At 41.1% G+C, this 12309-nt stretch overlaps 1 protein-coding gene across 5 annotated transcripts in view; it reads right to left on the minus strand.

Moving 5' to 3' along the window:
* P3h2 (prolyl 3-hydroxylase 2) overlaps window positions 1–11015 on the minus strand; it is a 165258-nt gene extending 154243 nt beyond the window's left edge. For 3 of the 5 annotated variants that reach the window (XM_048804071.1, XM_048804070.1, XM_048804069.1), the window contains exon 1: window positions 10264–11015. In XM_048804071.1, the coding sequence (XP_048660028.1) occupies window positions 10264–10737 (474 nt within the window). In that variant the 5' untranslated portion in view covers window positions 10738–11015. The remainder of the gene's footprint in view (window positions 1–10263) is intronic. The other 2 variants (XR_007347958.1, XM_015499994.2) reach the window with 2 other exon arrangements.
* Window positions 11016–12309: the final 1294 nt, after the last annotated feature.

Genomic DNA, 12309 nt, shown 5'->3' on the forward strand with positions numbered 1-12309 from the left:
CTGAGACTCTGCGTGGGCTTAAATTTAATTGCTCTTGCTTTCCTTTACTTCATTTTTGTTTATCATCTCTCCATCCTTTCTCCTCTATATCTCTCTTTGACACCCACATTCACCCTCCCTCCCTCCCCCGTCCACCTCTCTGTCTTCTGTCTCATTTCTTCTTTCCTCTGATCTCTTCTTATTTTCCCTAATTCCCAGACTTTCTATAAGTTGACATTTTCTTATTTAAGACAAGCCAATCCCTAAAACTGTATGTGATACAGAGCTAACTTCAAAACACCTAAGAAGGCTTGCAGTGGACTACTTTTAAATAACTCGGTTTACAAAAAGAAATTTAGAATCACATCTCTCAGAGGTAAATGTTAGGAGAGGAGTTCAGGGACATCAAGATGGCAGAGGCAGGGTACAATAAAAATGCCTGGAGGACAATACAGGGAGATGAGTCATCATGATAACTCATTATCCTGATAATTCATCTCCCTGTCTACAATTAGTCCCTTTACCATGACAACTCTGGCCCTGAGACTTATCACCCATAATTCCCACCATAGCTTCAGTATTCTAAAATGACCAGTAGGGGTAAAGTGGACAGTATGCTAATTAGGTTTTTTAAAGTAACCAATGGGAGTAAACTGGACACTATTTTAATGAAGTATCATAAGGTAACCAATGGGAGCTAAGGTCTTCAATCAAGTCTGTATAGGAAAGAGAATGAATGCCTCAGAGCTCAGTGTATAAGACACTAATTTCCAAACATCAGGGCTTTGAGCCTCTCTTTCTTGCTCCGCCCACTCTACTCTACCTTATGGAATTCTACTTCCACCTTCAACTTCAATAAATCTGTATTTGGCTTGCTAAAAAAATAAATAAATAAATGACTGGGTTTGGGTACTATCCAAGTTGAATGAGAAATATATTAATTCTGGAGTTGAGAGCTCACAACTAAGAGGTGTTATTTTGCATTGCTAAAGCAACCTGTTCTGTCATGTTGGGACAATAAACAGAGCAGAGCCTGATCCTCTGATCTTTTCTACAAACTAAACTAGTATAGCCATGGAGGTCCAGATACAAGATATAAGCACAGTACATTGCATCTGGGAGAGAAGCTCTATTTCCCATAGACTTCCTCTTGTCAAAGACATCAAGTTAAAGCTGAAATTTTTCATATCATGATTCATCAATGAGCAGATTGTCATCCAGTATAGACTGTCTGAAACTTGAATTGTACTCGTCTAATTTGATGTCCACTCATCTTAAATATGGCTAAATGTTTACATCGCTGGTTTACATTGGGTGATTTCTGACTTTCCAGGAGCACCTTGCAATACACAGAAACATTTTTCATCATCACTATTTGGGTGCAGGAAGGTGTTGCTACTGGTATCTAGGCACTAAAGGCTGGTGATTTTGCTAACCATCCTAAAATTCACAATAAAGCATGCCACAACAAACAATTATTCACCCTGAAATATTCACCAAGGTTGAGAAACTCTAGCTGGCTTATGTACTTACTGACCTGAAAACTTGCAGACTTCACTATTTAATTGAGCCCTTGGAAAACCTACAGAAACAATGATGACTGTGAAAGTCTTTGCCCCTGGTGACATTTTATAAATGCCCTGTTTTAGAATCAAATGCTAATCCTATATTTTATCTTAAAAAATATTATGAAGAACCAAGTCTTGCTTCAGTGGGAAATAATTTGTATGGTCTACCAGATGAGTCTCTGATATTATCATTTGAGAGCATTTTGATAGACAATTAAATCTGGTATTAAGGTAATTCTCTGTGACTGGATTCTTCACTGAATGTTGATTTCTCCTTGCAAGCCTATTGATCTTGGCAGAATTAAAGCTAAACATTTAGCATTCGAGCAAGAAGCATAAATCAAATTTGGCTCAAATAACTTTCCTGTATTTCAGGGTTTGTTCGCAGTTTCTTTGTTTTGTATTCATTTATTTTATTATACCTTTTGCTCTTACTCATTCCTTTCCAGGGTCCCAGTGAAAATACCCTACAAACAACAGTAGTGTTCTGTTCCTTGCACAAAAACTGAATCCATTACTTGCACATAATGAATTCCAGCAGGATCATTATGACAGCCCTAAACTTCTGGAAATTCTGACTTCTTGGATCTTCATTTTTCTGGCTCTTATTCCTTCAGTTCTCTTCCAAAGACTATTTTCTGTCTCATTCATTTTCATTAGACTTATTGGGAAACAGCACTCGCATCAACTTAGATTGTAGCTGTGAGGTTTTCTTAGAAATAGGTAGAAGAGCAGTGTAAGGAATATCATTGCATAATGAGATGATGTTTTTTTTTTTTTTTTCAGGGTTTCTTTCCCTTAGCAAATAATGTAAGTGGCATGCTATATGTTTCATTTTAAAATTATTGAGTTTGTATTTTCAGTGTGTGTCTTAGAAATAATAGCAATGGCATAGAGGTGTTAGTTGAGATGATTTTATTTTATTCTTTGGTGTTTGTGTGTGTGTGTGTGTTTTGAGGGCCTCACACATGCAAGGCAAGTGCTCTACCACTGCACCACACACCCAGCCCACAGTCCTTGAATTCTAATCCTGGATTCTCCATTAAACTCCAGGATAAACTCAATTATTTGGGAGGGAATGTATTTTCTTTTTGTAAAAATTGGATGGTTTTATTCTTTAATATTTTTTATTTTATTTTTTTATATTTTTACTGAGAATTGCTCTACTACTAAGTTACATCCCCCATCCTTTTTTATTTGCAGAGGCTGATAAGTTGCAGAGGCTGATCCCTCTGTCTCAGCCTCCCAAGTACCTGAGATTACAAGTGAGTACCACCTCACCTGGCTACATGGCTGAAATTCTCATGTTCCATAAATGTGGGTGCTTCAGAAAGATCAGGAGATGAAGGGGATGAATACCTCCTCTATTCCACCAGAGGGGCTCTATCTCAATCTATTTTACATAGAGGTTCCATTACAGCTTTCATCTTTATATCCAAAACACTTATTTGGAAACTAGCATCTACCTCTGTAAAACAGATCCATTTTAATATCACCCACTAAACCTGTTTGTGGTTCTTCTTCCTATTCACCATTTGGATGTAACTCTTCCCTTCTTATGAAATTTCATGGGTAGACAGAATTTTATAAACTGACACAGGCCATCTAATTCATCTCCTTCCCTGATGCATCAATCTCAGCATAAACGCTATCCTTGACAGCCTCCACTTCAGAATCACACAGCTTGAGGAACCTAAATCATTATGCTGGTCCAGCCACCTTGATTCACAGGAAGTCACAAAAGACAGCCAGCCACAGAACAAGGAACTGACTGAAATGGTTACTATTTCTAAGGTTAAGTTACTTCACTTATCATTAATGAACAGGTAGAAGTGGAAAGAAAAAACAAAGTCCTATAATTTGCATCATAGTTGGCACTTTCCCCTGTGGTCTTGTATTATAAATCATGTGCCATTTAAAATCCTGTATTTATTAAAGGTAAGTTCACTGAAGATAGGAAGCTTATTTTAGCATGGCTCTTGAAAATAGTGATCAATGGCAATGTCACAGAGGTGAAAAGGATTCTGGGTTCTTGAATTCTAATGCTAGCTCTTCTATTAAACACATTAAATGTGAGCAACTTAATTCTTCATCAGGTTTTGTCTTCCCATATGTAAAATGGGATGATGGAGCAATAATGTTTCATGATAAGGCAGGGAGCAGCTGCAGAAAAATAGGGAGCTGGAGAAAATCTTCCTCCAATCCATTGTCAACACATGCAAGGAAATGGGACTTAAAAGCATTTTAAAGACACAGACGCTTGTGACTGCTTATTAAATTAAATAAGCTCGATGGTTTTCATTTTATCATAACCAGAACTCTGACCTTGCTTCTACTAGTATCTTCTTTTCTCTTTCCCCAATGATCAGCTTAACTCCCTCCTTTACAGAGGTATTCGTGCTGTGGTGACCACCAACAGGGCAATGTAGGGATGGAGTTGAAGAAAAAGCAGGGAAGTAAGTATAGGAATTTACACAGCACAGTAAAGCAGAAAAGAGTATGATCAGGTGAAACCAGCCTCTTCTGGTAGTCCCCTTCGATACTAAAAATAGAAATTCCCACACAGCACATAGGCATACCACCCAGGAGGCTGACTCCAAATCATCTTTTTTAAAGATTGGTCTGGGTCTTTGGCAAATGATGGCCAGATCTGTCTGGTAAAAATTACATCGCCAGAAAGACAGCAGGAAAGGGAGGATGAATTAAAAGACAGAAAAAGAATTATACAAGAAAGCTGAGTGGAAAAAAAAAGAAAGAGAGGAATTATTGTTCCTAATGAGAAACGCAAAATTTTCCACCAGACGACTGTGACTCTTGGCTGAATGGCCTACGTACCATGTGAATGAAAATGCAGGATGGATGGGGTATTACGGGAAGATGGGACTTGTGTTCTCTCTGCCTGCAAAGGCCACCAGTTCACTCAAGGCCTTCCTGCAACTCTGATCAACAGATCACCCCTGAGAGGCAGTCATGCCCTCTCCACACAGTTTAGCTGGAGTCCAGGACTATAACTTAAAATACCTGCATTCTGGACACAGCCCCACTGCTGACCCTCCTTGATTTGTCAATCTGAGGCCAGGGTTATCATGTGTAAAGTAGTAGTGACAGATTCCTTCAATATCTTTGGCACTCCTTCAAGATACAGAATTGTTTATGGTTCCAATAACTGCCAATTCCACACTTGCTAAATTACATTTCTTGAACAAAACAGTTACCCTCACTTTCTCATTCTTACTTCATTGCCCCAAATTCATTATTGCACTTGAAGATGCTCTTGCGGAGTCCCTTTCATCCGAAAGATGTATGCTTCTAAGTAACCCATAGCTTAATCAATTCCTTGGAACCAAAAGAACCACTATTATGCCAAATTCAAAGACTTATCTTTATAGGTGACCCTGCTCACCTTTCATATTTATCAAATCTCACCCATAAAGCAAGGTGACATTTTATCAAACATTTCTAAAAAAAATTTCATGTAGTGACCTCTTTGGAGTTGATGGAATGAGAAAATGTTGTGATAGAATCCATTTGATTCTCAGAGATGGGATCGGTGAGAGAGAGAGAGAGAGAGAAAGTGGTTTATTATTTTCCTTTATTAAAACCTGTAAAGGAATCCCTGATTCCTCTGGCAGAAAAGGGAGAAAGGGTGTAGACAGTTGTTTGCTGCTCTCATCTAATTGAATCAAGCTTCCATGACACTTAGTATTTATAAGAAACTGGATGACTGATAAAGAGATGACCGACCAGCCCACAGATGGACAACCCCAATGAGGAAATAACTGTGATTCCGGCACACTAGACCCAGGAACTGGTAAGACAAAGCATCTCCCAGGTTGCCTTCCCAAGGAGTGGGACATAATAAGGTGACTAGTACATTTTGATGATTCAAGCACAAAGATGTTTCAATTATGTGTGAGAGAAGAAAGTCTCATCTCCTGAGGAAATAACCATTAGAATAATTTCAGAACAGCTATTTCAGAAAGACAAAATCAACATCTTATTTGAAATAATTCAACAAACAGGTAAAAATAGTTCAATTAAGGGTTCCGGAGCAACACAGGATCTGTATGAGACAGTTGTCTGAGTTTTCAATTTCTCTTTAAGGCATTCCTTCTAGAAAGGCGAAAGCAGTCAGTAAGCAGAATTAGAGTGAGGAAATAATCTGAGTTTACCTTTTTCTTTTCTACCAACCACTAATAAAATTGATAATGGCCAAGATAAAGGGATTTGGGGAAGATGATTCTGGGAGGGAGAGAGAATTGACTAAATTCCATTTCCTTTTTTCCCCTAGTAATAAGAATAAACACATATCCTTTTAGTCCCAAGAAGAATAACAAAAGCCAAATGGCACAAACACTAATACAAGCAACAAAACATGCAGGAGAAAGCTAAGTTTAGGTTTAAAAAAAAAGGAAAAAACACCACCAGTTTGTTTGTTTTTCTTAAAAGGCTCGCAACAGGGGGAGAAAAGAGCAGACACTTTCAAACAATTTATAATTATCAAGGACACAGATAAGAAAGGAAAATCTCTTTCTTACATCTGTTTAAATTCCACAAATATACATAAAACAAGTAAAATGTGCCAAGGATTTTCTGAAGCATAGTTTTAAATAATATGAACTAAAATACAAAAAACTGGAGAGTATAGGCAAGAGACTGCCACATTAGCCAGAACTTGCAAGAAGGAAACAGTGAGATATCCACAGTCCACACTCCTGTAACTTTCTCTCCCAATTAACCAGCCAGGAATCTACACAATTGATGTAATAAAAACTTTCTGCCACCACATAGAAATTTTAACACTATTTCATGAAAATAGAACCAAGCTATGATTCAATCAACACACAATATTGAGTATTTACACCTAGGATCCCAGCTGAGATATTTGGAAGGAATATGGTTGTTGATGACCCAACTGAGACCTACTGACCCTAATAAAGCACTAATTTTAAATCATATTTAATGCCCCAGATATTACAAATAATAGTTCCATCTAATAATCACCCAGATCTGGGAGTCCCTACTTTAGAGATGCAAAAATAACTAAGGTCATTCTTGATTTCAAGGAGCTCACATAACTGAGAACAGATATACCAATTTTCCCAAAGTAATGTTAAAAATGAAAGAAAAAATGAGAGAAGAGGAACAAATTTCCTCCTGTACATATTCAGAAAAGGGAAATATGATGAACTTCTGGGAATTGCAAAGGGAGTCAGGAATGCCTCATAGAGATAGGTATGTTTATGTTAAGATAGTTATGATTTGAAAATGTAAAGAAGGAAGAGGAAAAGCTACCACTGTAACTAGTAATAAGAATAAACACATATCTAATGTTTGCTGGGAATAGGCCCTGTTTTTGGCACTTGACATCAGTCATCTGGTAAACTTAACCTAAAACACGCAAGTAGTCCTATTATTTCCCCATTTTGCAGATAAGAAGACTAAAGCTCAAAAAGCTTATGTACTGTATTCACAGTCATGCAGCTAAATTGGAGAAGGTAGACTTTAGGTTAGTCTCTTATCTATCCTAATCCAGAGCCTGCAGGCTTCCTAAGAAGAATAACAATGGCAAAAGATGCAAGAAAGTCAGATGCTGTTCCCTTTGGCTGGAAGGTAGCAGAGTTGGGGGAGATAGAACTGGGGAATTTGAGTGGAACTGAAGCTGAATTAAACTATATGGGCATTGTTTAGTAGTAAGGGAAAATTACTGAAAGTTTCTCAGCAGAAACTACAATAAAAGCTATTCCTTAGGTTTTAGGCTGTGGAGCATGAATTATATCATAATCTAAAATGATAAAATCAAAAGTTTGAAGAGTTTCACTCTGCCTTAACACACACACCAAAAGGGTGCGGCTAGGAGCCAGGCGGAACTGCCGCCTCATAACTGTTTAGGCAAATTCCCAACATGACAGGCCTCAAGGAAGAGTCTATGGAGCAGGCCTTCAGAGAAAAGTGTTGTCTGTAATCCCACAGGACAAGGATTTACTCTACTCATCCCTGGAGCTGTCCAAATCTGGCATAAGGAGAGCCCTGGGGAATGCAGCATCCTTTGGAACCTGAGGCGATCCCACGGGCTAAGGGCATAGCAGGGCAAGCACTGGATCCAGTATCTATTGGCAGAGCCTGCGCTCCTAATTCCCAGGTCCGTGCTCATTGCATCAACTCAGACTGCTCTGCTACCACAGACATGACACTGAGTAAGCTCCTTTCCTTTTCTGGGAATTACTTTCTGTGCAAAAAGGAATCTCACTCATGGGTCTCAATATCACAATTTTCAATCCTCCATTTCCAACATACCAGCATAAAGAATCTGTTTCCATTGGTGGCTCAGTAACCATGATTTGGGGGAGAAGCAGTACCTCCTAAGACCTTCTGCAGTTTGTGAACTTCCTAGCTAAAAATAACTATTTTTTAGCTCTATGAAGACTTCCGATCCTCACTGAATTCAATTTGGCCTAGGATTATACTTTTAACTACAAACCAGATCACTGATGGCAAAAGTAATTCAACAATACAAGGCACCATGATCAGACCCAAGTACGTGTAAGGAACTCATCCTATCAGTGAGTGAACACACCAGAATCCAGATATGTCAAAGCCTGAGAATGTTCTTTTACATTTATGAGGTTTGTTTTAGTCTCAAATGCTGGTATGTATTGTTTTTATGAGTAAAGTCCTCTGGACAGCAAGCAAAAACTAAAATTGTAGAATTTTTAGAGGATGCGGGTGAGGAAAGAACTATGATGAAGCATTTTTTAGATGTTAACGAACTCCAGCCATACAAAGCAAATTTCCAAATGGATAAAAATATTTCCTTCTTAAGAGATTATCAATTATGTGCAAGCAAGAGACTTTGCCCATTCGAGTGGAGGTGAAATGGAAGCCTGCTTCTACCCCTAGAAATATTGCTAGTAGAGCACAAATGAACAGATGATGCCAAATATTTATGAAAGGATTTCTTCAACATCATTGGTTCACCAGACAATGCCCATTACTACAACCACAACAGGGTCCATGTGTGCCTTGATCTTATAAACAATTAATTGCAAATGTTTGAGTCCTGTTAAATCTATGTCTTCACCTTCTTTGACCTCCAACCAGGTTACAAGAGCTTGGGACTGGCTGACAAATGTTAACATTCATAGTGTAGCAAACATAATTATAGAACCAAAGAAACCCACATATTGACATTTACCTCATGGTTATTTTTATATGCCCAAACATGAATATGCATTCCTTCCCCAGACCTGAGAAAGGAAAATTTGTCCAATACATGTGAACAAATCATCAGCAAGATGGCCAACCTCTCACTTCTGAGACTTCCCGGAAGACCATTCTACAGAACCCACATTCTGCTGTCAGGTACTCAAGATGCCTTCTCTGTCCAGAATTGACTGGTTTTTGGAAGACCATTCCAAACTGCCACTCACTTAAAAGAAAGGAGGGTTATACTTTATGTGTGCCTTAGCAAATTCAATAGGAGGCACAAGCATGTAAGAGACAAATCTTGGAAAGCATTTGGGCTTTCTTCTTTCCTGCCCAAGGCACTAATCTAGTGAGCTCGGGGACCTAAGCTACAAACAACACACTGAGAGTTTAAAGTCTCAGTTGAGACCTCATAACTCCTCTGACAGTTGTAAACCTGAGAGTCTATGACCAGTGACAACATAGACCTGTGGGATAAGCTTCAAAGGCATGTCAATGCTAAAGGCATGTCAATGTTGGAACATGATGTATATTTTCTTCTCCTTAGAAATGCAGCCTGGTCCATCTGTAGCACTACCAATCAACCCCCTGAGCTGCCCCTCCTCCAACAGCTGGGAAGAGACATTGCTATACTAAAACAGAAAGTCAGGAGTGGGGAGAAATTGTGTAAATTTGGAGTAACATGGGTGAGTGGGCAGGTGTGAGGAATTCATTCTAAATTCTCTCTGCTGAAGCATCCAGATCTTCAAAATTGTGGATGTGGGAAATAAGACCAATTTACAGTGTATTCCTCCCGACACTAACTTCATGGATGTTAAGTACACAAAGATAAGAGCCCTGGGCATCTGATGTCACGTAATCCAGTCCAATGTAAAACTTCAGGAACTGGAAGACTTCCATCAAAGGAGAAAAAAAATCAGCACTTGTGGATAATTTTAATGAGATGGTCCCTCAGAGCTTCACCTCCCCCTAGCATTTCTTCTCTGTAATCTGGAACTTTACTTTTTTATAGAAGAGAGAGAGAGAGAGAGAGAGAGAGAGAGAGAGAGAAACATTTGTTTAGGAACACATTTACTTTTAACTCTGCTATCTTGAAAACACATTCTGTTAAACTTACCAGAAAAGATGCAGACTGGAGTATAGTACTGGTGAGGGAGAGGAGACAGAGATGGGAATGGGTATATACCAAGAATGATTCTTGAGAAGAAAGCTTATTATAGACCCAGCTGTATTAAATGAGTGCTTTAAATATTATCCAATCAGTACAGCCCTCTTTTTGAGACTAAAGTTAATGTTTAGAGAGAGGAAGAGTCAGAGAAAGACTTGCCCACGTTCATCTAGTACAAAGTTTGGGCCAATAGATGTCAAGATTCATAAACATGAGACAGATGCTTAAGAAATCCACTCTGAAAGATTGCAAAGCAGTGCAATACAAAGATAACCCGAGGACTCAAGAGCACATCCAAGAGCCACAGGGGCGTTAGGTGTGGAAACGCCAGCGCCAGGGTACCTTGATGTAGGCCCGCTGCAGGTAGTTGTAGGGCACTCTGCGCTGAAAGTCGCTGCGCACATCCTCGCTGACGCGGTGTCGGGACGCGGGTCCCCCGAGGCGCTGGGTCTCACAGCTGCGGTAGCAGCGCGCCCGCTCCAGCAAGGCGCGAAAGAAGGGCAGCTCAGCCCCGGGGCCGGCACCGGGGGGCTCGAGAGGGCGGCGCACGGCGCAGTGGCGGGCACAGCGCGTGCGGACTTCCCGCAGGCGCCGGTGGCTGAGCAGCGCCGATTCCAAGTCGCGCACCGCTTGCTCGTAGTCCCCGTTGTAATAGGCAGCCACGCCGCTGGCGTAGAGCAGGTCGAAGGGCTGCAGAGGCCCGCGCTCAGGCTCTAGTTCCTGGCGCGGGCTGTCCGGGGGGCCGCCACACAGCGGCGGCGGTAGCAGCAGCAGCAGCAGCAGCAGCAGCAGCAACGCCCAGATGCGCTCCTGCATCTTCCGCAGCAGAGAGCCGCTGGGAGACCGTTCCGCAGCACCTCGCGACGGGGTCTGTCTCCCAACTCCTCAGGCAAGCGCGCCAGTACCACAGCAAGATCTGGCTGTCCAACAGCCCCAGGTGACCGCCCGGCGCTCCTCGGACAGAGAGGCGGAGGCTCTGCCGGTCCCGCAGCTCTTAAAGGGACGCCCACAGCTCACACGCTCCTCCTGCTGCCCGAGCCTCCGCAAGCCGCGCTCCCAGGCTTTCCAGCCGCAGCCACGGGTTGCCAGACTGGGGCGGCACACAAGCGCCAGGCAGAGGGCTAGCGCCGCTTGAGGCCAAACCCGGGGGAGGAGCTTTACACGTGTGTTCTCCTCTAGGTTGCAGAAGCCGGTATTATTATTCTTTTTTCTAGAGTTGAAAAAAAAAGTGTTTTAGTGAGGTTCGGGTCTTAAGTCATTTTCTGGAATGTGTACATGATCTTACAGTCTGCTGGGTCCTTCTGTTTGAAAAGAAAAGTGACTTGCCCAAGTTTATGCGGCTGATATGTGGCAAAGGAACGACTCGACCTTGGACCTTTGGGATCAACCTTGGCGGGTGGGGTGGGGAGATCTGTTCTTTGCCTTTTCATCCCACTTTGTATGGATGGTGAGTTTGTGGACTGGGGCAAGAAAGAACAGTAAACACAATACTTCTGTGTCTGCGTTAAGGGACGGAGAATGAGAATGGCTAGAAAGGAGAAACTGTACTTAACCCTCAGCCTCTGTCAGTTTCCCAGCTGTGTAACCTTGAGTAACTGAGCCTCAGTTTCCTCATCTCTTAAAATTGGCAAACGTCCACATGTCAAATGATATTCAGATATAAATTCTTGTACGAATTGAACAAAGAGTCATTTTAATAAATCTAGTACCTCCAGAACTTAAGCAATGAGCATCAAACTAGGAATGGGAAAGCTGACAGAAATAGCTGCCAGACTCCAAGAAACTAGCTGGAGGTGTTTCTGTTCGTTGGCTTCTCCACTATCATAAACACCCGTTTAGAGGAGGTGTGACCCCTCTTTCCTGTCCCTTGGCTGCACACTCTCTGCAAGCTTATGTGCTGGGCCCTGGATTCCAGCCTGCTTCCTGGGGGCATTCCTTTTGTCTCTTAATGCCTGTGGAATTTCACCAAAGTCTCTTGCCATTTGGATGATGAGTGGAAGAAGGGCAATGGGAAAAGACCACATATAACATTCAGTTGATCTCAATTTCCCAGAAAATGTCTATGTGACCACTGTGCCGAGAAGGTTGCCAGAGTTTCTTGTCATCCCTTCATTCATTTTGTCTGGTTTGACAACTCTGGCAATGAATAGCCCTACCTATGCAACTTTAAAGAATTATGTTCATATTATATTTTTTTCTACCAAACCTCACTAATTTGTCTCATTCTACTGATGGACAAGCTCCAGTTTGGAGCTGAAGGTATACTAAATTCTTTGAATATTCTGGGTTCCAGAATTGCCCAGACTTTTTCTCTAGGGATTGTTTCTGTTTTCAGATAACTCTGCAGTCTAGAGTTATCAATCTACTTGTGAAAAGTTTTGAAAACAC

Source organism: Marmota marmota, unplaced genomic scaffold (genome assembly GCF_001458135.2).
Source record: "Marmota marmota marmota unplaced genomic scaffold, marMar, whole genome shotgun sequence".
NCBI lineage: Eukaryota > Metazoa > Chordata > Mammalia > Rodentia > Sciuridae > Marmota > Marmota marmota.